Genomic DNA, 26,863 nt, shown 5'->3' with positions numbered 1-26,863 from the left:
TCAGCCTCTCCTTATGTCATGTGCTCCAGCCCCCAACAATCATGGTGGCCCTCCACTGGATTTACTCCAGTTTGCCAACATTTCTATTGTACTAGGGAGCCCAAAACTGGACACAATACTCCAGACATTATCTCACCAATGCCAATTAGAGGGGAATAATAATTTCCCTCGACCTGCTGGCTACACTCTTGGTAATATGGCCCAAGATACTGTTGGCCTCCTTTGCCACAAGGGCACACTGCTGACTCATATTCAACTTGTCCACCAGGACCCCCAGATTATTTTCTGCAGAGCTGCTCCCCAGCCTGTATCAGTGCATTGGGATTGTTTCAGCCCAGGTGCAGGATTTTGCATTTGTCTTTGAATTCCATGAGGTATCTGTTTATAATTCCTGGGTCTCATTGTGTTTCATATGGCCCTCATGCGCTTCCATAAGAGGACATGTGGCCTGAAAGGTTGGCCTGTTGTGAGCAAGAGGAGATGCTTCCTTCTCTTAATGGGAACCTCCCAAAGTTACCTATTGCAAGGTCAATGACCCGTATATTGTCCAACCAGATATCTCAGGGCAGCTGGTTACTGAAAAGGCAACAACTGTTCTGGCATGAATTCATAACCATAGCATTTTGCTTGTGCTCTGTGCCTCTTTCTTCCTTGCTATTTTAAAAGCTGCAGCAAGAGAGGAGCATTTCTCTGCTCTGTGAAAGTTGCTGTGCTGTTGCTCTTAGGACTGGGCTCATCTGAAGCTCAGGGAAGTTCTCCTGACTATAGGCACTGGGTCTCTAGAAACATTGGACCATTCTGGGCAGTTGCTGCCAGGGCTGGGTTGGGTATTGCTTGCCCTGAGGAGTCTCTTGCAATGGTGAAGATCTTGCCTCACCCCAGTGAGCCTTTCAGCCTGTATAAGTTGCTGAGAAGAGAGACTTGGTTGGGACTCTTAAAGGCCCCAGCCCATGTCCCCAGCTAGCACTGAGGTAGGGGGCTGGCCAAAGTGGAAGGGGAAAATAGGGGGTGGAGGGGGTGGGGTGTCCTCTGACTAGCCACTGGCTTGGCTCCAGTACAAGGCAGCCTAGGACTTGCCCTGCAGGAAAAGGCTGAAATGTCACAGAGCGTAGGTGGTGAAAACAAAATCTAGCTGTAGCTTCCCTTTCCATCAGGTTGTTGGCAGAGGGGAATGCAGCCATGCTCTTGAACTGTGACTAAGCCATATAAAAGCACCTCTTGCATTGTTATCCTATGTTTCCCTGCAGCATAGAGAAAAGCCTGTCCTGATGCTGCCCTCCTGCTTGCGTGTACTAACTTTTTGCTTTCCTTGCAGGAGCAGCCAAGGCTTTATGCACATGAAACTGATGAAATCCAAAGAGAAATACATCCTGGGTCAGAACAGCCCTCCCTTTGACAGCGTTCCCAAAGTCATCCACTACTACACCACAAAAAAGCTGCCCATCAGAGGAGCAGAACACTTGTCACTTCTCTATCCAGTGGCTGTGCAGACCCTATAATGCTGCAGTCTCCACCCTTTTTCCTGTGGGTGGCAGAGGAGAGATGCACCAAATTCCTTCCCAGAATTCAGCTCTTGAACCTGTGATGGAGAGTGGCTGCCTCTTGTTTCAGATGCGTGGGTTCTCTGCCAAGTCACGTACAAGACTTCTGTGTATGGTACTCATGCTATTGTATGCCCGTAGAACTGTGCTTCTATTTTAAAGAAAGAAATACTGTTTAAATGCAAGGAGAACAGATACCTTCCCAGAGCTTCTCTGTAAATGAAAAATATTTTCAAATCCAAAGATCTGCCTCTGAGGCTTAAACAAAATCAACTTCTCATCAGTAAAGGACTGGTGACATTTTGTTCTCTTGCTACCCTGAGAAACACCTCTGAGGAACACTGTAACCCAACAAAATGCTGAGGCTGGTGCATTTTCCTGGTGGACCTGGGAAGGAGCTGCTTAGCATGTAAGTCCCTGTGGCTCTGTGTGGTCACCCAACTCTGCATTTTTCATACATGGTTTCTTGGGGTAGTCAAAAAACAAACAAACAAATATATATATATGTCTTCTTAGACACATGATCTTAAATAATTCTGTGAGAGCAAACAGTTATTTATGAATAGGGAATGTAATTAAAATAGTGGTTTAATATATGTTTTTATCCTTTTTAATACAATAATAAATCTCTAAGTGTTGTTGCCTTCATTTGCAACTTTCCTTCATAGATGCAGGCAGGTAGTTGTTTGGTGCAGTGGCACCCCAATGTTTAAGTAGTTGGGATTAAGTCATTTTAATGTGAGGGCTGGCATTTATACATATGGGTGATCATAGACCTTCAAAAGGCTTTTGAAGGAAAAATCTTCCCTTGCCCATTTCACCTGAGGTAAATAATCCCACTGAGGTAGCAGACTAAGAGTGCATGTCCAGCTCCCTTTCCACCAAGTCATAAATAACTTCTCCAAGTGAGAGATGCAATATGTAGCAGAACAGAAATTTGGTCCCCCCTGGTGTAAAGGGCATTCTTAGAGTGCATTGTCCTGCCATGTAGCCTTCTGGCTACTGTTTGCTTCCCCTTGTGAGGAGAAGTCCCATGCTATATTTCAGTTGCTGATGGCTGGAAGCACTGCAGAAGCTACTCTATCTCAGTCCTGCCAGCTCAGCACCTACCTACTTGAGAGATGATTGGTACATGTTTCATATGCCTGTTGAATAGGATAAATGACAAACTCTGATTATGCAGAAATGTTGGAACTGAGAAATCAGTAATCTGGTAGTCCTGACCTTGTGCCACCTCCCACCTGTCTGTCTAGAGCTGTATGTTAATCTCTCAACTGTTGGAGCAGTGAGTTGCTTACTTGTAGTTGATGCATTTTACAAACTGCAATAAGGCTGTGAAAATGTCTGTTATTTACTTCAACTTTCTTTCCTACTCTTTCCCTTCATGTATGCTTTGAAATAAGTGCAGATTTGAAAAATGTAACAATAATTGTTGGCTTAATGTTTATAAAATAGTCTAAACACAGAGACCCAGTGAAGATTAGAAGAACAATGATAAATGGAGGAACCTAGTAAGCTAGTCCTTGAAACCAGAGCACATGGAATCTGCTATTCCCTAAGTCCACCCAAGGGGAACAATTAGTGCACCATCCTTGGTAAGAAACAGGGAAACTCCCACTGGGATACTTTTCAAACAAAAGGGGACGATTGCCTAAAGGCATATGTGACTTATTATGGGATACAGGGGAAGAGGATTTGTGGAACGAATAGGAATTATGGGGTGTTCTAAGTGGATTGTGGAAACGTAAAAAACATTATGGGATGTTTAGGGGCAAGACCAAAGGCAGGGAAAGGGAGAGATCAAGGTGGATTGGGGAGGAACAAGCATGAGGAAACAAGGATAAAGGGATAAAAGGAGCCAGTTGCATGTAAAGAGGCTGCTGGTCAGTATGCTTGTCTGGCCATGCCTCGTGCCTGATGAGCGCAGTCTGGCCTGTCTTCTCATTAGACTCCATTTCTAACTATTTTCCTGGGTGAGGGGCTCTCTATTCTGTGTGTGCGTGCGTGTATGGAGGGCTAAGTGCCAGCCACTGGAGTGAGGGCCACAGGTCACAGAGGCCCATGTGTCTGGGGTGCCAGCAACTGGAGAGACATGGACTGCATGCATGTTGTATGTGTATGTCAGTGTGCAATTGCTAGCAAACATCAAGCCAGACTAGCTGTCAAGTAGGATAAGAGGCTTTGGAGCCAAGTATTGGAACAGCTGTAAGTCTGGGCCAGATACTGGAGAGACCAGAGAGTCTGAGAGTTGGCTACCAGAGAGAACATGTCGGCTACTGGTAAGGCCATAGTTCTGAACCAGCTTGTGGAGAGACCTGGTGTGTGTATGTGTCTGTGCATGAGGCAATTGGGAGACCAGGGGATCCAGGGGCTGGATCTATCTACTAGATAGACTGAGTGTCTAAGACCAGCCATTGGAGGGATCCATATTGTATATGTATGTGTATATATATATATGCATATATTTTCCACTAAAAGGCTTTCATCCTGATCAGCTAAAGAAGGGGAAAAGATGAGGCTGTTGGTGCCGTTTGTGCTTGCTTGTGTTTTCTGTCTGTGTTGATCTATGTGGCTGGCCACGTATATATGTATATATGTAGTGTGTGCATGTGTGCCTATTGGGAATACATGCTCAGCCTCACTACTGGCTGGACCTGGGGACAGGAGCTGCAGCAGCCTCACCTCTATCAGCCTACTGGATTTGGCAATTCCTAACAGAAAACCTTGCTAAAGTTGAGCTAAACAACATTCACTGCTCTCCCCTCATCCACTGAGCCAGTCATCTCATTGTAGAAGGCTGTCAGATTGGTCAGGCATGATTTCCCCTTCGTAAATCCATGCTGACTACTCCTGATCACCTTCTTGTCCTTATTGTACTTGGAAATGGTTTCCAGGATTATTTGCTCCATCACCTTCCCAGGGATCAAAGTGAGGCTGACTGGCCTGTAGTTCCCTGGATCTGCCTTCTTTCCCTTCTTGAAGATAGGAGTGATGTTTGCTCTCTTCCAGTCTTCAGGAACCTCTCCTGATCACCATGACCTTTCAAAGGTAATTGAGAGTGGCCTCGCAATGACATCAGCCAGCTCCAGATGGGCTTTGACTTTCCTAACTCCATTCCTGCACACTCGGGCAATGTCTCTGTATTCCTCCTGGGTCCCTTGTCCTTGCTTCCAGCTCTTGTACGCTTCCTTTTTATGTTTGAGCTTAATCAGGAGCTCCTTGTTCACCTGTGCAGGCCTCCTGGCACCTTTCCTTGATTTCCTGCTCACCAGGATGGACCATTCTTGAGCTTGAAGGAGGTGGTCCTTGACTATCAACCAGCTCTCCTGGACCTCTCTTCTCTCCAGGGCTGTCTCCCTTGGGATTCTTCCAAGCAGGTCCCTGAAGAGGTAAAAGTCTGCTCTCCTGAAGTCCAGGGTTGTGATTCTGCTTTTTGCCCTGCTCCCTCCTTGCAGGATCCTCAACTCCACTATCTCATGGTCACTGCAGCCAAGGCTGCCCCCAACTTTCACATCCCTGGCCAGTCCTTCCTTGTTTGGAAGTATCAGGTCCAGCAGAGCATCTCCCCTTGTCAGCTCCTTGATCACCTGTGTTAGGAAGTTGTCCTCAATGCACTCCAGACACCTCCTGGATTGCTTGTGCCCTGCTGTGTTGTCCCTCCAGCAGATATCGGGGTGGTTATAGGGTCTTTGTTTGCCAAAGAGAAGACCTGAACTTTCACCACCTTTGTTGAAGAGGTCGGTGTGCTATTCATTCCCTGCTGGAAACAAGTTTCAGCCCAGGCTCAGTCCCTGCTGCTGAAAAGCTTCTCAGAGGGAAAAGTTACCAACCTTTGTGAAAGTTTTCATGAGCTCTTGGGAGAGTGATATTCAGTTTTCATTGAACCATGCACAGTTTTCTGTGGGCTTAAGCAAATGAAACCCATCGAGAAACGATGTCAGTTGTTAGCAGTCTGAGAGGAATAATCAGGCAATTGGTTATTGTTTTTAATATCTGGCTTCAGCCTGTGGCTTTTCAAAGTGATTTTTACAAAGTGACTCATTTGGTTTTAAAACACTCTCAAATAAACAAGGTGGAGGGAGAAAGGACCTTTTCGCTGATGTTCTCCTTTAAAATAATGGGCAGACAGTGCTGCAGCCTAGCAGGTAGTGGGGAAATACTGGCTGTTTCAGGAAGGGCAAGGTCAAGCCTGACAGAAATGGGCACCAATACATTTGCCACTGCATTTTGTGACCCAAGGCCATCTAACTCTTAGCGTCTTCCATTTACTCCCTTCTGAGCAGGGCTGAGTTATCATCCTTACCTATATGACTCAAACCTGTAAATACTTTGCCCTCATCTGCTGAGCTACCTCATTTTTTCATCACCTGGCTATAAACCTTTGGGCAGAGGTTCTAAGGCATGGCTGCTCCATCTATCAGGCCCATGACTAGATGGATTGCCCAGCTCCTTGCTCATTCTTTGCACAAGGGATACAACAGGTACCCCCCCCCCCAACCTCTCCTCCCCTCCAAGTCTGAAAGACTAAACACCACCAGGTTGACCCAGCAAGTCACTGCCCCATGCCTCAGTTTCCCCAGCTGTCAAATTGAGATACTGCTACCTCCTTGTGAATGGCTGTGGTGAAAGTAAAAGGTCTGTCTTACCTGGAGGACTCTATGCTCTGACCAAACACTTACGTCTTGTGACTTCCTGATTGAGTCCAATCTGCCCAGATGAAGCAAATACCTGAAATAATAGCAAAATGGAAGTTTGTTTACTGCAAGTGTTATTATGCAACAGCCACTGGAGCACAGCTTTGTCAGAGCTTGCCCTCACTTCATAAATGAATGTGAATCAGAACTCTGCGCATACACCCCTCCTCCAGGCCCTTGGTCCAGGCAAAACGTGGTCACGCCATGCAAATCAGCCAGCATTGCTGGGAGGACAGAGCAGAGCTGAAAATGGGCTAAAATCAGCTCAAGGTGCCTGAAGTTGCACTGTCCTGGTTCCAGCATCATCTTAGGGGGAGAGGGAACATGTGCTAGGTCTTTGCCTGGTGCTACTGCTTCACCTACTGTGCTGGGGTGGAGGCAAAGACCAGAAATCCAAGGCTCCTCCAACCAGCAATGCAGGAGCTAGAGCCAATGCTTGAGGAGTCCTGAGGCCCCCAGCCATTAGCTACCTCACAACTATGGCCCAGGCAGTTCCCTTATTCACTGAAATCTCCCTAGGAAACAACTGGACCAAAGCAAAAGGATGACGAAAGGAATCCCTGGGCCTTTTTTGCTATGCTCACCAGACTCCATCTTGAATGGCTTTCATCCAAAGGCAGAAACCATGCAGGCTACCTGCAGAAAGGCCTTGAAGCAGCCCTTGGGCTTTTTGCCTGAAGGATCTCAAGACAGCAATGGCTTTACCAGGGCCCACACCAGTACTGATGGGTGGGAGACTAGCATCCTGGAGAGAGATTATCTGATGCCTTCATTGGGAGCTGCAGGAATTCAGGAATCCTTTCTTTGGGCATCAAGCGTGGAAGAACAGTGGAAGAGCAGCACAATTTCTCCACCATGGGATCTGTCTCTTTAAATGTATTCTGCAACCATGTCTTCTGGTTGCATGGGGTTGGGCAAGTGACTGCCAGTTTTGGGTGTTCTTTCTAGTACTGTAAGTCATGTTGCATCAAGGATTCAAGGAAATGGAAGCAAGGATTCAAGGAAATGGAAGCAGATCCAGGTAGATGATTAACTGGGGAGAGCAATCATTTCTGCCATTGCCAGCACCTCTGGGTGGGAGTGGAGGATATTCAGGAATATCACATGTATATCCTCTAACAGCACCAGCTTCTCTTCCTGCTGGCATGCTTCCCTCTGTCCCCCACATTGACATCTTCCAGCAAAGCCTATCACTGGCCAAAGTCTCCTCCCCCCCCCCCCACCCCGACTCCTTCTAGAGCTCTGCTACACCATGCTCCCAAGAATGGGAATCCCTTTGATTCACTCAGCTATGACAAACAGTTGTGTTACATCCCAGTTTTACCAGGCCCATTAGCCAGGGAGAAGACCACTGCTGGATAGAACCAGGAGCTTCTGGAACTCAAAACACTGAGCTGCTTCAGGTTTGCCAAAGCTTCATACTGTCATGGGTGAGACAGCGTAAATGACAACCCTTAGTGGATCTGGATATTGGGGTTTAAGAACCAACAAGATCAGAGCTTTTACTGTACTTGATTATTTCACACACTCCCTCACTCGTGACCCCCCCCCCCCAAAAACCTTCCTTCTATGGCATTATGTTCACTAGGGTCTCAACTTCCCTCCCCATCAGGGAAATTGCTGCTGGGCCCGAAAGGTCAAGCAGAAAGTCGTTTTGGGTCTGTGCTGTGCAGCTGGTTGCAGTTACCAGTCTCAGGTGTTACTGGCCAAGGTCCCTGGGCATCCCCCAGCATTTTTCCCCACGAAGTTCTGCCACTTCCAGGATCTTTCCTCCATCCAGGATCTTCACCTTCATCCTTCCAGGCCTATAAGCCCCCAGTTTTCCCAGTCTAGATAGTCTATGTGCAGAAGCACAACATATGAACAGCATCCTAATTGGTGGTTCTGTCTCATGTCTCTTTAGTAAATGGAGGATTCAGGACGTGCCACTTTTGTTTAGTCCAGCTGTTATCAAAATTTACAGTCAGCCCATACCAGTTGTAGCTAGCAAGTAGCAGGCTTGTGCTTGAGAGTTCAAAAGTTCAGTTTCAGACATTCGAGCCCCCCCACATGCATACACTTATCTATCGCCTGTCAGCATTCACAATTTCAGCTATTTTTTGCCTACCACATGTACCAGGGAATCATGTCAACTCATGACAAAGTGTGGAGAGGCCCAAGGTGTAAAAATCAGGGGGGGGGGGGGGGGAGGGGGGGGCAGGCTGTCTCTCAAAATGAGCAGGTTACCCAGTGAGAACAGGGCTCCCCACCCAGGCCACCTCTCTGGACCATGGCTGGTTTTCTACACACATCAGAATGAGGCCAAAGCAATGTTTGCCCTCCTCAGTGAATTTCATTGTGGCAACAGCACTGAGGGCTGATGGACAAGCTGTATTGATTTCCTGTCTCAGTGCTTAGCACAGGATTATTTAACTAAGTCCACCTATCATATTCCAAGGCTCACAGCCACCACCACGGGGGGGGGAAGCTCAGCATTGACACAGGGTTGAGACCAACTTGGAAACAAAACCAGCATCATAGCTCTCCAGACCATGATGAGCAGGAGTGCAATGCTGCGGGGGTGGGGGGGTGGAGGGAAGATGCTCCATTTGCCACCTGGAAAGCTGGCTCCTGCTGCATGGTGGGCAGGAAACTCTCCCCCCAATTCTCTCCAGGTTGTGGGACCTGGTCTGGGCCCTGGGCTCTTGAAGGTGGTTGTTTTATCTGCTCAGATTCTCTGCTGACTTCTTTGACATGCCTGTTCTCTCCTTACCATCTGTCTGGGGAAAAGAGGCACACAGGGCAATTAGGGCTTAAGACAAAGGTAGTTTTCTGCTTAGGGTCACTGGAGTAGACAAGAAGTGATTGAATTGGGCATAAGTTGCAAGGTTTCAGTAGGAGCAGGCTGCAGTGGTGACCTGTGTGGGAGGAGAACATGAACTGCCATGTGCCAGTCAAAACTGCTTCCAGCTATCTCTGGAACCAATGTAAACAACCCATTGTGCACCAAAACTTCAGCCAATCAGAGGAGCACAGAGCACCCCTGTTCAAATATATTTAAGAAAGAGTGACACCCATTAGAAGGAGAAGTTCTTGAGGAGATGCCACTGAGGAGACTGCTGAAGAGATGGCTGGAGATGCACTCTTGGAAGGAGGCGCTCCATGACAAAGGAGGTACACCTTTTAGAGGACTGCAGCCCATGCAGGACCCATGCTGGAGCAAGTACACCAGTAAAGAGACTGTGGCCCATGGGCACCCCATGCCGGAGCAGGGACACTTAAGAAACAGAGTGGCAGGAAAGCCAGCAAGAAGCACAGAGTGGCAGAAAGAAACCAATAAGCACAGAGCAGTAGCTGGTAACAGTTATGCATACGACGCAACCTCTTGCGCTGCCTGTTGCCTCACTGGAGGAATTGGGAAGGACTGAGTGTAACGTGTGGTGAACATAAAGGAAGTTGAGACTAGGAAGGTGGGGGAGGGTAGATGTTTGGCTTAAGTTGAGCCTGGGGAAGGGGGGGGGGGGAGGGAAGGTGTTTATTAAGTGTTCCCTTAATTGTTTATGTTCTCCTTTTCTCAACACCCAAATCAGTGATCAGAATTTAGTGTCAATCAGCAATAAATTAAATTAAGTAAAAATTCCCTGAGTCGAGACTGTTTTGCTTGTGACAATGCTCAGTTGCTCTCAGGCCACCACTCTTGGTTTGGCTGCTGAAAGCTCATTTTGGTGACAAAGCAGATACTGTCAGGAGCTCCAACATAATGCATCACAGTGCACACATGCTCCCTGTCCTGATCCAATATCGGGGGGGGGGGGGGTTCATTACGATCCCAAGGACGAGATTAAGACGTTAAAACTGGTCAAATATCGTACAACCTTTTAACTTTATTTTCCACGGAGTGGGGAGAAAAGGTGGGGAAAGGCAAAGGGGAGGAAAGAGAGAAAGAGAGAGAGAGAGAGAGAGAGAGAGAAAGAGATATCACCACCCGTGGATCCAGCGGCGTCCCGTTGGTCCTCTTCACCCTGGGTGTAAATTTTAGCGATGCGCGTGCAGTAATTACAACTCGAGCAGGGTCCGACCCTAGGTTCCCACTGAAAAGTTCAGAGCCAAATCAAGGCAAATTAAATAAATAAATTGTAATGACACGCGTGCAGTAGTTACAGCTCGAGTTGGGTGCCTCCGAAGAGGGACCCCGAACAAAGAAATCCCTGGGCAATTATAGCTTTTTCAAATTAAGTTTCCCGCCCCTCACACGGTAGTTCAGACCAATAGTAATTTTTGGGTCTGGGGTCTCCTGCTCCCTATTGGGTCTCATCGTTGTTCCCAGGCAGGCTGCTTTTCTCCCTTATCTTTACTGTTGCGGTTTCTGCTGACGGATGTGTTTTGATTCCTCGGGTTCTGCCCTTCTTTCTCAGGGCCCTGACCAACAGGTGTTGTTCCAGCAATTAGCACTGCCCCAGCAGTGACATTAGGTGTTATCTTCCAAGGTCCTGAAGAAGAGGATATAATCCAGACCCCCCCTAATTAACACTGTTTCAGCAGTGAGGGGAGGCTTTGTTTCCCAGGGTCCTGGCGCCCAAGCAGGCCTCACTTCAAAGCCTTGACATCCTCCCTCCCGGAGTGTGACACACAGGAATGCAAACTGCTTGTAACTCCCTTATCTTTCCAGTCTGCACCAGCTCTGGGGCCCTTTCTCACTGAACTAGGGAGTGCGGCCTAAGGCTTCAGCAAATTTAGCTACTCATGCTAAGCAAGTTTTATAAAAGTTGTGCTAAGTGGCAGTAATTTGCAGTCCAGGTCCCAAAGTCTCTGTCCGATCGTGCCCTGGTTCGGCGCAGGCTCGGTGTGTCCTGAGTGGTCGCAGGGAGACCGTTTCAGGGGTCGCAGCAGCTCAGTCCTGTTTCCGCCGGGAACAGATGGCTTGTTCGGGGTTATGGTTTGCTTGCACCTTACGTACCAAGAAATGTTTAAGGCAAAAGTTCACTCATCTGTCCACCACACTCCCAGACCAGGATAGGGAACATGAAGTCACAATGCGATACACACAGCCCTCTCAGTCCATAGGGTAATGTCACCTGTGACCTGCTATCAGGAGGATCTGTGAGGGTTCTCTGCGCTACAGTGGGTTCTTCCTCCAGGCCAATGACTCCTCACCCTGCAGTTCAGCCATGGTGGGGTTTAATGATGCATTCAACCATTTGTGGCATGTCTCTAAATATGAATTTCCATTTCATAGAAATGCCCGCAAAGCCCTTCCCAACACCCAGTGACAAGCTTGAGGCCTGCAGCAGAAGATTGTAACATGGCAGTGAGTGAGGCAGAAAAATCTGGGACATGGACAATGTCCTAAGGTCCTGTGATAGTGGGGATTCATTAACTAAATCTCCCAGGTGATCTTGGGATGGGAACACCCAATGGGAGAAAGCAACAAGTATCTCCAGTACTTCAGGGAACTGCAAGAAAAAACAATGGCCCAGGAGCCATGTTATACATCAATGGGGAAAATACATTTCTTCTTGGCCTTTTAGGTCAGCTTTTCCACAAGGCCTACCAACACAAGGGCACTGTGCCAACCTCTCTCCCATGCAGGCATAGGAGTCTCTGAGCCTGGGCCAGAAAGGTCCTTCCAGTCTTAAAATCCATGACTGAAGCCCATCCCTTCTCTTGACCTTTCCACAGTAGGGTTTGGACCTTTGCACTGTGTTCTGGGGCCCATCAAGAGGCAGCGTTTGGCTTCAGCAATGCACTTTAGGATAGTTCGTCTAGCTCTGTGTACCTTCTTACAGCCATCTTGCCTGACACCAGCCCTCTCTTCCAGAGACTGCGGAGCTCAACTACAGTTCATCTTACCGAGCAAGTGAATATTCAGACATGTCCAGCACAAGACAAATGCCTTTCTGTGTCTCTTCCCAAGAGCTTGGAGAGGCCAGCTCCTCCTGGGGGAGGCAGGAGGTGACAGTTTCTGAAAAGCCAATCTCTATCCTTCTGTGTGCCCACATGCTGGTACTGGTGTGACCCCCCCGGCATCTTGCTGTTGTTACATCAAGGCCCATCAGAATTTCCCAGCTGCAGAAGAAAATGGCTCACCTGCTCTTGCTCAGCAAAATTTGACCCCTGCTGAAGGTACTAAAGGCTCTTCGACCTCAGCAGTCTGCAGCTCTCTGGTTCCATCTCCTGTCCCCTTCCTTCAGTGAATTAGAGCATCAGTTCAAGTGTTTGAGCCTGAACAGGAATGTGCCAGATCCATGCAAGAGCTCAGCCAGGCAGAGCTGGTATTAAAGAGATTTGCCTGTTCCTGTTTAAAGATGGACATGTCTAGATTTATGTCATAATCAATTGTAAGAGCATGAGATTTGTACAGCTGCCTCTCCCCGCACCCTCTACAAGGGGCACTGTGAAGCCTGGATGACAGACAAGGAAGAGAGGGGACCAGTGGATGATCATTCTCCCTGCAGAGACTCTGTAAGCCGCCATGCCCCCCCCTGCACAGCTGCTAAGGGAAGTCTCACATGGTTAGGGCTCAATAAGTACAGGAGGTTGTGGAATGATCAGCTGGGTTAAAAGGGACTAGGCCAATTCCTGGACAACAAGCCTATAAAGTGATACTAAAGAGACTAGGCAGGGATGTCCCCTCTAACAACCTCAATGATTGTGGGTGATGGGGGAGTATGAGGGGATGGGACCATACAGAGTGGCAAGGCTTGTGTGTTCTCCCTAAACAGCCTCTCCTACTGCCACTGTCAGACAGTACTGGGCTACCTGGACCACTGGTCTGACCCAGGAGGGCAGTTTTTATGTTCTTCCATGCTGATGTGGGAGGTTCCCTGAAGGATACCAGAGGTTTGGTGGTGGCATGGAGATGTGGGGAAAGGCTGGGAGGAGCTGTCTCATCAACTTCTGTGAGTGTTCACACTGGATTTTTTTCACCTGGCTCCTCCTCCACCAAACATCGGGGGGGGGGGGGGGGGGGGGGAAATTGAGCCCTCCTATGGTTGGGCTGGGTTCTGCCAAACTTTGACTTGGTAGAGGGCAGAAGGGAGATAAAAGAAGGTGTGAAGGCCATTTTGAGCCCTTTAGGAAACCCTCCCTGTCACCTTCTCTGCCCCACCCCCACAGCATCCTTGTATCCAAGCTGGGATCTTATGGTTTAGGTGGGTGGACTACTAGATAGGTAAAAACCTGGCTGGATTGTTGGGCTCAAAGGGTAGTGATTAATGGTTTGTACTCCCTCTGGAAGTTGGTTACAAGTGGAGTACCTCAAGGGTCTATCCTGGGTCCTATCCTATTTAATATCTTTATCAATGATTCGGAGGAGGAGAAAGAATGTTGCCTCATCAAGTTTGTGGAAGACAGAAAACGGGGGGGGGGGGGGGGTACAGTCAATATGCTTGAAGGCAGGGCTGCCATTCAGAGGGACCCAGACAGGCTGGAGGAATGGGCCAACAGGACCCTCACGAAATTCAACAAGGCCAAATGCAAAGTCCTGCACCTGGGATGAACTAACCCTTTGCAATGGTACAGGGACTGACTGGCTTGGGGAGCAGCTCTGCTGAAGAGGACCTGGGAGTCCTGGTGGACAGTAGGCTAAACATGAGCCAACAGTGTGCCCTGGCAGCAAAGGCGGCTAACAGCATCCTGGGCTGTATTAACAGGAGCATAGCCAGTAGATCAAGGGAAGTGATTATCCCCCTCTACTCAGTACTTCTTAGACCACATCTAGAATACTGCATCCATATTTGGGTCCCCCAATAAAGGAAAGACATTTATAAACTGGGGTGAGTTCAATGGAGGGCCACCCAGATGGTCAGGCGGCTGGAGCACATGCCCTGTGAGGAGAGGCTGAGGGAGCTGGGCTAGTTCAGCCAGAGAACAGAAGGCTTAGGGGGGCCTAATAGCAGCTTTCCAGTACCTACAAGGTGATTATCAAGAAGATGGAGCCAAGCTCTTTACTGAGGTGCATGGTAGGAAAGCAAGAGACAGTGATCATAAACTGAAACAGGGGAGGTTCTGCCCTGATATATGGAAGAAAACTTTTCATCATGACAGTCAAGCAGTAGAACATGTTGCCTGGTGAGGTTGTGACATCTCCATCCTTGGAGGATTTCAAGACCCGACTGGACCAAGCTCTGAGCAACCTGGTCTGAATTCATTGTTGACCCTACTTTGAGCAGGAGATCAGACTAGAGACCTCCTGAAGTCCCTTCCAACTGGAGTGATTCTATGATTCTATGTTCTCGCCCTATGCATGCCTGGGTGCTGCAGAGACTTCCCACAGAGGAGAGGTTTTAGGGTCAGCCAGAAGGGCACAATAGAGCTGGGATGAAGAGAGGAACCGTGTACAGTCAGTGCATCTTGAGAGACACTCAAGTCCAAGCCTGGCTCACTGTGTTCATAAGGCTATGCTCATCTGGAGGCTTCAAGGAACACTAGGGGAGAAAGCACCTGCAATGTGTGCTTTTGCCCTCACGTATATCACCTAGCTTGGGAGTGACAACAGATCGCAGTAGCCGAATGAACCCTGAAGAGAAAGCTCTGAAGCTGTGGGCCTCAAAGGCTGATGGGATATGTATGGTTGGAGCTCAAGCTTTTCCAGGCAGATTGTCAATATCTCGGGATCTCCACATAAGGCTGCACAGTGGTCAGGGAGCCCACCATTCCCTGCCTGGTGCTCACAGGTATTGTGTAGACATATATTTATTGTCGCTCTCCTTCTCTAGCTCCCAGCCAGAATGATTTAGTTCCAAGGACTTGGGCCAGCATCCAAGGATGGGTGGAACACAGGGGCATCCAATTTTCACAGTCTACTGTAACAAATGGGTTTGGGGATGGGAGGATCTTGCCAGAGCAAAACAAAGCAACACTGATGACAATGAGCCAACCCTGCATTTTGGTCCCTTCCCTGAATGTCACTGGTGTAGTGATTGCCTCTTAGAAACCCACTGAATAATCTGGGGTGGGCAGGGGCAGAGAGGAGCTGTGCTCCCAGAACAACACAAACAAATATCAATGACAAACTGCTCAAGGCAAGGTATTTGCAGCCCCGCCTGCTGAAGGTTACACCTCCCCTTGCTATTTGCTAAGCAGTAAAACCAGAACTCTCAGTGTTGGATTAAGCCGGGTTGAGTGCACTCAGGACCGAGGGGCTTGGGGCAGAGACCCCCCTAAGCAGGATTCCCCATGCAATGTAGAAGATTGCAATCAATAAGCATCACAGTGCTTTCCGGCTTTATCATCATCAAGTCAATATGACAGCTGAAAGACTTGGCTTTTAAACAAAACATATACACATCACATTTGCTAGAGAGGCTCTGATTTATAGTCAGTCCATAAACATTGTACGAATCCTGCATGAGCCAATTATCTCTGCCTGGAAGGTGTAAATACAGGCTCTGTTAGGCCAAAAACTGACTTTGCTGGGACATTCCCAACTAGCTGTACTCAAAGACTTCACTGAGCTGTGTTAAAATAAACACCTCCATGACAGCAGTAAAATACATTGTAGTTTCTTTATGACTGAAACCATCTTGAGTAAGATAACGTTTCCTGGAAGAAGAGTGTTTATTCTAGGCTCTGTTGTATTGTGATCAAAATTTCAACCCTACAAGATTTTTTTTCCAAATGAACCTAACTTGGAAAACAGATTTTTATATCCTTAACAACTGACAGGGATGTGAAGCTCTCTTGGCTAAAAGCAAAAGAAGTAAATATTTAGTCATTCTGGATAACTTGATTTAGCCCAATTATTAGGACTGAGCTTGTCTCCAGATTCTCTTGACATAATTTGAACAGAACTAAGAAATGGCTGTCAGACAGGAATGCCAAATTTATTCCTATTAATTTTTATTTATGTGGAAAATGGGCCCATTTTGGAAAGCCAGAAATCATTTTCCCTACTGCAAAGGCAGCTGAGTTCCATTGTTGTCTTGCAGACCAAAGCAAAATGAGAATTTGCTCCTGGAAGTTGAAACTGGAGAAATGCAGGTGGGGTGGAAGGCGTGCTATCTTAGCTGTGGGGGTATTTAACCTGCTGGGACTATCTTCCCAGGGCTGTGCTGGCTTCTCCCTGCCTGACATTTGAACATCAAGACTGCGGGTTTTTTTGTTTGCTTTCTTTCCAGAGAAGTCCTATTTCAAATGGGAATTAATTTAGGGAGCACCTTTGGCCTGTGTCACATGGGGTGTCAGATTAGCTGCTCACAGTTTGGGACCCTCTGGTCTTTTAATCTCTGAATCCCTGTTCCAGGGAAAAACTGCTCAACTCACATGGTTTAAATGAAATCAGCATCAAAGCAGTTGATCAATTTATTAATGACACATAGTTAACCAGCAAGCAGTGAACTGTACATTCAGGATCAATATTGGTAATGCAGCAGATAGATAAACCACAACACTACACACTTTTAAAATGTTAATAAACACCTACATATTTCTAAAACCCTTCTATAACAAATCCAAAGCTAATCCCCCCCCCCATGCACCCCCCCCCCCAGCAGTGTGGGTTACAAGCACACCCCTCCTGTGGGAGCTGCGGGTGCTCCAGCTATAGGTGCACCCGTGCTGCTCCCTACAACCTGCTGATCCACATGCTGGTGAGAAAGCCCCCCCACGAGGCCTGTGCACACCTGAGGGGCGGGGTCCCTATGTGTTGTACCCTGTGCTGTCAGTCTGCTAACTGGATGCAGGTGCTCGCGGCATCCAACGGGGTGGGGTGGCTGCTCCGTCAGGCCTAGGCAGAGGTCGCGATGCCAGCGGGGCCACTTCTGGCAGTGCCAAAGGTGGTTTGACTGCTGCTCTGTTACCTACTTCTCTCCTTTCCCCAGTCACAAATTTTCTTCTTCTTTTACACTTCTTTTCAAGCTAACTCCTTAGTTTCAAAAGTCTCTTTGAAATTCCCCAGTTTAATCAAGCTGATGGTCATCTTCCTCTTTAACTTGATCAGTTTTGGACAAATGCCCTCTCAGACAGATTTGGGTGTCCCATTCACACATGCCATTTACTCACACATTCCTATTTTATCAGCTATAGTTATCCAGGACATTTTGTTGGGTGGGGGTGGGGGGGTGGCTGTGTGAGCATCCCCACTGACCACCATGAGGGCTATTTCAGATGTGCTGGAATTCTTACCTTGTGTCCACAGTAGTCACTAGCAGTTCAGGGGGCAGATGTCTGGTGGTGTGGAACCTCTAGTATTGAGGTAGGGCCAGGTGGGACCTCTAGACACTGGGTTGTGTCACAGGGCAAATGGAACTGAGGAACATTGTCTTGTGTGATTCAGTGTCCTCTGTCTTCACTCAAGCACTTCCCTGCTATCTGCAGGAAAGGCTGGTACGTGGCCCTGAGGACCAACAGTTATGCAGGTCTCACCCCTGGGCATGTGTGCCTACTGTGGTCTGGGGGGCTGATTGTGTGGGCAAGAGGTTTAGAACAGGGCTTGGAAGGCTCCTTCTGCCCAGAGCCTTTGAAAAGAAGTCAGATCTAGCTCCAAATACCTTCCTTCAACTGTTTAGTACACAGAGCATTTGCATCACAAAGAGTGCGAATAACATCCTTGCCATTAAGGACCTAATTCTCTTTAAGCTCCATTTTTTGGTACTTCAGTTTTGTGCTCTTTGGGAGAGCCATAGTTAGAAGGTGCCAAGGAACAGGAGGAATATACACTTAGGCTTCCCTTCTTAGAGGGTTTGCTTTAAATCTGCTGTTAAAACAATGCTGAGGTTCCACAAGGTTCCCCTCCTCTCTCCTAGCTTAGACAATTAATTCATTGAGCAGGGCTGGATGGATGTTTGCCCCCTGTGCTCTGTGGCCATCAGTGTATGTGCATTTCTGGGTTAGTCCACTATAGTGGGACTTTACAGAAATCATTTGGTCACTGTGAAGAGGCTCAAATTCTTCCCAAGTGCTGAAATCTACACTTCTTGTGGGGGTGGTGGGAGTGGGGGTCAAACTCTTTTTCAAAACTCGCCATGCTAAATACCAGTCCTGAAAGAAGAATGGGGGACTGTGCCCTTGTCAGCAGGAATCTGGGCATGCTGGGATGAAATGGAGTATGCATGGGAACAAACTGCCACCTGGCAGAAGAGGGTTTGGTTGAAGGTACAAAATCCACAGGGGCAAAAATGAATTGCAGAGCGAGTCAGAGTATAAATAAAAGGGAGCTAGCCAGTTTGCTCCTTCCTCCCCTGTCCACCAAGGGGAGGACACTTGTCTGGGACCCCAGCTGGCCACTGGGAAGAGTTTTCCCTTTCCCTTTCCCTTTCCCTTTCCCCTCTCTCTCTCCTTTATTTTCCCCAAAGGTAACTTACATTGTTAGAGTCAATGGATGCCATCAGCTACAGACCCTGCTAATAAGTCTTTGTGCGTGTGAATTTGTCTCAACCTCCTTTGTGCAATACATCTGCAGGTCTGCCTTCCCGTGTATCACAGGCTGGAGAATTGCACGTCATTATTCCTGTATTTAACCCAATAACCTGATATTCAACCCCCAGAAGGAACAAAGACAAGGCAAAGATGTGACACTGCTCCCATGCCTGTACCCAAACCAGCTGAGACTCACAACTAGAGCATGCAGCCCATCATGAAATGGTGGGCTGAGCAGGGGCCCCCCTTCCCCATCACGTAAGGAGGAGCTGTAACTTCTGAAGACTACTAGGCTCTTTATGTATGCTTTTCTTCAGTACCATTGAAGGCAAAAACACCAGCTACAGTTATTGTCAACTAGCTGTGCTTCAAAAAGACCCATTAATAAAACACTTGATGATTTTATATTCAGACTTTGAGCAGATGCATTGCAACGCCCCCCCCCCTCCCCCAATGCTATATCCCTAAAATACGAGGTGCAGATCCCACAACACTGTCTGGGCCATCTTCTTATTGCTACAGCTCTAGGTAATGCATTAGAAGGGTCTTCAAAGCACCAAATCCATTAAAAAGCATGTCCCCAGGGAAGCAAGAGAATCTGAAGGACGTAAGTTTAGCAGGCAGAAGATCACTGAATGTTGCCCTTAACCAAAAACTGCCTGACCATAAGACAACTGGAGACTTTCAGTTAATGCTGCTTTATCCTGCTATTCGGCCCATTGAATTATTTCATCATGGCTATCACCCAACAACTTCTGTGACACACAAGAGCATACACCATTCCACAAACTTCTAATTTTACAGGGGGAAAAGTGAATAAGCTATTGCTATTTTTCCTTCTGATGCTTTTATTTCTGGTTTTAGGCGTTTGGGAGCAGTGGGGGCCGGCTGCTCCACGAGGGAAGGTGAGCCAGGAGCCGAGCATGATAACAAGGCAGGCGCCAGCAGCGACCTCACCAACAAGGAGGCGGGATGCAGCGCGGCAAGTCCGGGTCAGGGCCAGGGCCAGAGACAGGGGCCAGGGCCAGACACAGCCCACTGCTCACCCGGCAAGTCCGTAGTGACGAGGCAGGCCCGGGCTCAAGCCAGGAAGCCGAGCCGGCGGGTCCGGGCCAGACTCGGGGAGGTAGGAGACCGGGCGCAGACACGGCTGCTGCACAGCTGCGACGTAGCACAGGCGGGGCCAGCGGTGCAGCCTCAGCTTAAAAGCGGCTCCCAAGGGCAAGGAGGGGCAGGGCCTTGCTCCTAGCTTGCTTCACAACAGCTCTTAGCAGCGAGGGAGCTGACCTTGGGCTCTGAAACTTTGGCACAAGCTCCCTGAAGACAGGACAATTGCACATGAGAATTTACCCAAGCCAGTGGACACATGTGGCCGACAGGAAAAGTCAGCTCCCTGTAAAAACATGGTGGTTCTTATTACATTCTTCCTTAGCATCAGACCTAACCTAGACCAAAGGAGGTGTTTCTCCTTCAGCAAGCCTTTCCAAACCTTGGCACAAGAGCCACTTTCTTATATCCAGCTTCACTGCAAGTCTTAAAAGACTCTATTTTGGGAGATATTATCAGCAGAGCAAACATTCAACCTAATTAAAGCCACTTCCACCATGGACAGCGTAGGATCAGATACACCAGTAAGTTAAGTCACCCACCTCAAGGTTTCTCATTTGATTAAAGTGCAGTTACAAACCAACTTCTTGGAGAACTATGTGGTACCAGGAAGAAAATAACAATACCAAGAAAATACCAACTGATGAGCAAGCAACTGGCTTTTGATAGTGACCAAAGATTGTTGCTGCAGATTGTAATTATCCTCCTCAAGCTCTGGAGCCAGTTAACACCATAATTGTGAGGCTCCACAGCTTTCAATAAGGAATAAGTTGAGATTCAGAAGAACTGACCACTTAGTATAGACAGCTTACATTCTCTTTTTAGTAGTAATTTTAGCTTCTCAAATTGGGGCCACAGGATTTTATTTTATATAGACATTTGCTCTTTGTTAATCCTCAAGACATCTTGCACAAACATTTTAGGCCCTAATTTTGAACTATTGCATCTAGTTTGATTCAACAGACTTGATTAAGAGTTGGAGTACATCTGTACACAGGGAAGGAGCAACCAAATGAGCTCCTTGGTTAATAACACATACAATTGACAAAAAAACCCACTTTGTTAGCTAACAGCATGTCATTCACAGCAGTAAAGAACAGATTGTTGACCTTGCTCAAAGGCTTTAACTTTACAGATATGTATGCAGGAAAAGTCTTAGAACTAAAGTTAGGCTGAAATAATTAAACTGAGTTGTGGGTTCTCTTCCAGAGTAGGAAGAGGTTATGGTGACCTCATTTGACCCTATTAAAAAGGAAAAGAAGGATATCATGCTATTTTTGGAGTTCAAACAGTTGGGGCTTCCTTGGGAAAATTGGTTTTGATTGGTACTAAGTGCAAGGTCAAGCTGCTTTGACACCAGCAATTTGAGGAGACTTTTCTACAGTTAAGCTATAACAACCTGCTACCTTTAAGATAAATACAGTATAAATATGAAAGATCTGTGAAACCAACAAATATTAAACACCCTAGAATGTTGCCTGTGTGATATAAAAATGTGAAATACATAAGAGAGATGGAGGGTTTTTAAGCTTTCTGCAAGACAGGGTCTCCAGACACCATGTTTCCCCACTCTGACAGATCATGTTAAAGGTAAACAAGGTAACAGGCTGAATGGAGAACAAGCTTTTTGATTTAAGCAATAAAAGGATGCGAGCTGATGCCTGAGTTCCTGCAAAAGTTTTTCTGGTATTATAATTGTTTCTGACAAGGTGCATTAAAACTAACCTAGAAAGAAAGGATAGCAAGCATTAAGGCATATTCCCCACTATCAGCCCACCAGACAGACTGGACCAGACCTTTGTACTCTGTATTTTTCATATTGCACCACTGAGGGCCTTAAACAAAAAGGTTTAAATCATAATTAAGCATGGAGACCAGCTCTGAATCTAGCAAAGACCCAGCAATATGTTTTATTTCCTCTACCTCTCCCAAAATGTATTCTGCTGCCGTTTGCAGATTTCCATTGTCTGGGATTAATTCATGCTCAAATACAGTCGTAATACAAAAGAAATTCACCAGATAAACTGAAGTCACAGAGATAGCCCTATAATGTGCTTTAACCCATTGTAATGGGCATGAGTTATAGTCTGCAAGTAGCAGGGGGCTGCAGTGGTGCCCCGTGTGGAAGAAGGCCATGAACTGTCCTGTGCTGGTGAAAAACAGCTCCAGCCAACTCTGAAACCGAAGTAAACAACAGTGGGAAAAAAAATCACACCCTAAAACTTTACCATCGCATGCCCCAATTCCAGCCAATCAGAGAAGCACATGGCACCCCTGCTCAAACATACTTAAGAAGGAAACTGGCAGCTGCTCAGGGCTGGAGACACACTCCTGGGGGGGACTGCAGCCCGTGGGCAACCCACACCAGAGCAGATACATTTAAGCCCAGAGTGGCAGAAAGAAATCATTGCACAAACCACCTCAACCTCCTACGCTACCCATTGCCTCACTGGAGGAATTTTGATGGACTGAGTGTAACCCACAGCAAAAATACAGAAGCTGAAACTGGGGAGGAGGGAGGATAGGTGTTTATGTAAATGTTTGTTTAATTGTTTGTGTCCTTCTTTTTCTCAATACCCAAATCAGTGATCAGAAGTTTGTGTTGATCAACAACAAATTAAGTAAAATTCCCCAACTTGAGACTGTTTGGCCCATGACACTCATCTGACAGCGCAGCAAGCATAATCTCACAAAAATTCAAAGCAGTAAACATTCTGAGACCAAACAAGACTGCATTAGGAATCTCTTCTTTAGAAAGGCTACTCTGGAATAGTTAACAATCCAAATTATAGCTTCCTTTATCCTCACACAGGAATCCAAAACTGAATCTTTAAAAGCTCTCAATAAAGAAGTTTTGGTTTTCATTTGTCAAGCAAAGCACAAAGGGGATATCTATAAGCACACATGCACAATTAAACAGGAGAGGATATAATCTACCGCCACTGAAGTTTGTGGGAAGATTCCCTCAATTTCCATGATCATTAAGGTAAGCCAAAAACAAACCAAATGTCCAGATCTCAAAGCACTAGGAAACTTCACAGAGATATCAAGCACTTTCTATCCAGTTCAATCAAAGGCAAATTAAGACCACTCAGCATTTGATTTTGTTAATTAGATTCCAGATTTGAAAACACCTTTAGCATCTAAGGTCTCTTAACATTTGCTTTATACCAATGTATGTGACCACAGTAGGCCTGCCAGTTCATCAGCTATGCCAAACACCAATTGGACCTAGAGGGTTGGAGAACACTCTCTTACAAATGCAAGGGTATGCAAATTCATTGCCCATCACCTTGGCCCAACCCACTCAATATTGTTCATATAACCATCCCATCTATTATAGCTAACCCATGAAAAGGAGCACACATTTGGGACAGGAGTTCATATTTGTGAAGACAGAAGTTAAGGCACTGCAAATTCAAACGAAAAGCCACATACATACATATTTCTAGTGGGGGGGGAGGGGAAGAGATGCTTCACCAATGCTATATAAGCAGCAAGAACCCATTTCAACCAATTTTTTTTCTGAGAGACTTTTTAGCTGAAATGAACAGAGTTACAGCAGTATATAAGGACCCTGAAAACTCTAGGATTCTGAAAGCTTCCAAATGAGGTAGCCTACAAGTCATTTTCTGTGCCTCTTCAAACACACTATTCAAAGGAAGAAACATAAGAACATTTGAATAAATAAAAAATAAATAAAAAAGAGGATTATTGCATCCAACAGCTTCCTCTTCCCTCTCTGATTACTCTCTACTGAGATGTATGGGCCCAATTCAGGAGCTGTTGATATAAAAGGAAAAAGCACAATCAACCCTGCTGAGCAATATAGCAATGCGCCACCAATCCCGTGTCAGGGCCCTGAGTGCCGCCCCTCCCCCCGCCCAAGGTTTAGCTGCCTGGGCTCAGGACCAACTTCGATACAGTGCAGGTGTCCAGCCTCAAAGAGAGCTCTTTGAGAAAGCTCTGGTAAGAAGCCTCAGCAGGGGCTTCTCCCCCGCCTTTGCTCAGGAGCTGCATTTAAGCTCAGGCCCTCACCCTTGGTCCCTGCCTGAGCTATGTTGCAGCCATGCCTGTACCTGGCCATGTACCCTGCTGATCTGCACCCCGACCCTCTGACTTGACTTACTGGCTTGACCTTGGACCTGCCTTGCCTAAACTGTGGCTGACCATGGTTATCATCATCATACCTGCTTTACTCTTCTTGTTTGGGTCCTGTGGGACGGCGCCCTGTCAGTGAGGGCACTGCCCTGCCTGTGCTGGGGTCACCCTCAGCTCCCAGCTCCCCTTCCCTTGGGAAGCAGCCTGCTCCCTGCTGCTTCCTGACACCCTGCATGAGACAGATGATAAACGGCTCTACCATCCAAACCAGAGGCTCCATCTGACTTCATTGTCACAATAGATAGACACGACCCATGACTCCACAGGCACACTGGCTCTCTGGCACAAAAGCAAATAATTTGTAGTTTATTAAGGTAAATGTGATTTGACTAAGTCAGTATTTCTTAAGTGCGGAGGACATGGCCCCAGGCCTCCCAGAAAAGCTTGTAGACTGAAAAGCCAAAGGGTAGGAAAGGGCTGTACAGAATACAAGGACAACACACAGATAACAACTAGTCACATAGTAATAGGGTTTAAGCAACATTTTGTCCGTACTCCTACAATGCTACCACCACAAAACACTTCCCTACATGATGACAGAGAAAGCAGACTGCCAATGAGCAATTGAAGGATCACAGGTGTGCTCAGGGGTCCTGTTTGGGCCACAGAAACAGAAAAATGGAGCATTAGAGGAGCAAGGCAGAAAGCTACATGAGGAGGTAGCTTCACAGCCCTACTACAGCTAAAACTCAAACAGGAAGCTTTAACCAGATGGAGAAGAAAGCTTACAGGCAAACTCATTAGTCTGCTTTCAACCAAACTACTGCAGCATCATGCTTCAGACAGCCCTACTACATACACAGATGAGAACCTTTCCATCTGCACACAAGGCAACATGCACTCCAACTCCCAGGGCTCATATCACTGTCATCTTCCTAGAACATGGCCCAAAATATTCATATACAATACTCAGGTCTAGAGCAATATTTAGGTACCAAGGTAGGCATGAAATGTCTACATAGTGTCCATTGTTGACTGTCTAAGCATCTTCAAAGCAGTTTCACACACCCAAAGGACATCAGTACAACTGCTATAAGAACATTCATATGAACTACCACAAAATTAAACCTCATATATACATGCATAACTCTCTCTTCTTACCAGTCATTATCCTCTGGGCTTCATACGGTTCCATATAGCCAGTGTCCTCCCCCTTTCCCATTTTGTTCAACTCACTTTTGGCATCAAATGGATCTGAGTAATCATCTGCTATCGAAACCTGAAAGAGAGGAAAAACGACCATTACTGGAATCACCTTTGAGACCTGCAAGCTAGAATTAAGCAATACTATCATCAGTACCCTGAAAGCAAGAAGATGAAGAGGTTTGCACAACTGCATCCCACCCCCCAAAAAAGCCCTTGGTTCAGAGGACATAAACACACAATCACTATAAATAAGCTGCTAATTGGAGCTGAAGTAGAAGCATGCTTATGCTTGCTCCTGCTCATCAAACCAGAAACGTCACAATGGCAGACTTCACTTTCAAGAAACATTTACCAACTAGCACAAAACCTGGAATAATTGGAGTCTGGCAAGCTAGGAAGATCTGAACACTCGGCATTATTCAATCCAAGGAAATTAGCTTGTCACGGCTCCACCTTTGAAATAAAATATTCGGCAGGTGGCTGAAGAGACCATTGGTGATGTCGGTTTGGTGTAGTATAGAAATGGCACCTCCATGGAGAGCAGGAGGGCTTTGAAGAGCTCCCATGCCTAAGTCCATGGTTCAAAGACCATGTTTACTTGCACTTTGTGAAACCAGAGGACAAGATGCAGCAAAGAGAAAGTATCTGTCAAACAGAAGAACTAGCCCCTCTCATCCATAAGGAAACTAGAAAACATTAAGACAGAACCTCATCCCTTACCCTGCACTACCTTCCTTGGTGGCTGCCTGGAACGTCATAACCAGTACGGCTCACACAACAGGTGATGTAGACCCTTTATGCAGCCACTAAGAAGCATTCCTCCCTATGAATGAATAGGCCAAAATGATTTTGTTTCCTAGCAGCTGACAAGACAGTCAAGACAGAAAATGAGATCTCCTTGTGAGAGTTATTGCAGAGCACATGGCAGAGATGCAATATAGGAGTATCTGAGAAGTACCACGGACACAGAGCTTGAAACAGAGAAAGAGGCCGAAGACCATCTAGCCAGAAAGCACAGGAGAAGAATCGCATCCTGTTCATCAGTATCAGGACAGTAGTTAAAGGCCAACTTCCATACAAGATAAGAAGTGACAGGCACTCCACCCCCCAACTTCCAACAGAAGTGATGCCTCCCTCACTTCTGGTCACATGACCTACTTGCCCTGGGGGGTCCCTCCCCATTTCCAGTCACATAGCCCTTTATCCCCAAAGTGCCTTCCCCTCCCTTCCATTTGCATGACCTTCCCTTCCCCCTTAAGTCCTCTCTTTGCCATGCTTCTTGCAGAAGTCACCTTTTTGTTTAGCCCAGAAGTATGTCAAAGGCCCTTAGAGTGAGAAAGTCCTCCCTCTGCCCTTGTGATTTGTCCCAGAATCCCCCAGGGTTATCACCACTTTGACACAGCCATACCCCATGTAATCTCAGAACTCCCTGCAGTTGGTTGGCAGTTGAAGCCCCACCTTCTTGTTTACCCTGGAAGTATGTCTAGTGCCCTTATATATATATATATATATATACACATATATATACACACACACACACACAAATGCATAAATATATGCACAAATAGGTATAAATATATAGATTTATACCATATATATGCACACATTTTAATACATAATTTAATACACACATCAATAGGCATAAAGTTTGCTTAATAAGAGAAACTAAACTTTAATAATTAAGTTTAAATATGAATAGAAAGAAAATTAGATGAAAAGAAAATACCAGATCAAGGCCACTGTTTTCCAAGTCTGCTGAACAAGTGCTAACATGTCAGGGGTGGGGTGAGTTGGAGCAGGTGTGGGGCAAGGGACCAATCCTGTGAGTCTGACCAAGAGGCCCCGTCACCTGGCCCCAAACCAACCGGATGACCTTAC

At 46.8% G+C, this 26,863-nt stretch overlaps 1 protein-coding gene and 1 long non-coding RNA gene across 4 annotated transcripts in view; one reads left to right on the top strand and one right to left on the bottom strand.

Annotated features, from left to right (window-relative positions):
• The window catches only part of LOC135324219 (SH2 domain-containing adapter protein B-like), a 103,016-nt gene that overhangs the window by 46,664 nt on the left and 29,489 nt on the right, over positions 1 to 26,863 (bottom strand). For 2 of the 3 annotated variants that reach the window (XM_064499993.1, XM_064499995.1), the window contains exons 2-3: positions 24,941 to 25,058; positions 6,221 to 6,269 (exon numbers count right to left, since the gene is read on the bottom strand). In XM_064499993.1, coding sequence (XP_064356063.1) covers positions 6,221 to 6,269; positions 24,941 to 25,058 — 167 coding nt within the window. The remainder of the gene's footprint in view (positions 1 to 6,220; positions 6,270 to 24,940; positions 25,059 to 26,863) is intronic. The other variant, XM_064499994.1, reaches the window with a different exon arrangement.
• Positions 1,302 to 21,336, top strand: LOC135324221 (uncharacterized). Its single transcript, XR_010385576.1, has 2 exons — positions 1,302 to 1,950; positions 19,436 to 21,336. It is a non-coding gene; the product is annotated as an uncharacterized LOC135324221 (long non-coding RNA).

The sequence above is a fragment of the Dromaius novaehollandiae genome, chromosome W (assembly GCF_036370855.1).
Source record: "Dromaius novaehollandiae isolate bDroNov1 chromosome W, bDroNov1.hap1, whole genome shotgun sequence".
NCBI classification, from domain to species: domain Eukaryota; kingdom Metazoa; phylum Chordata; class Aves; order Casuariiformes; family Dromaiidae; genus Dromaius; species Dromaius novaehollandiae.
The sequence above is the reverse complement of the archived record's forward strand: the minus strand, read 5'-3'. Positions and strand labels throughout refer to the sequence as shown.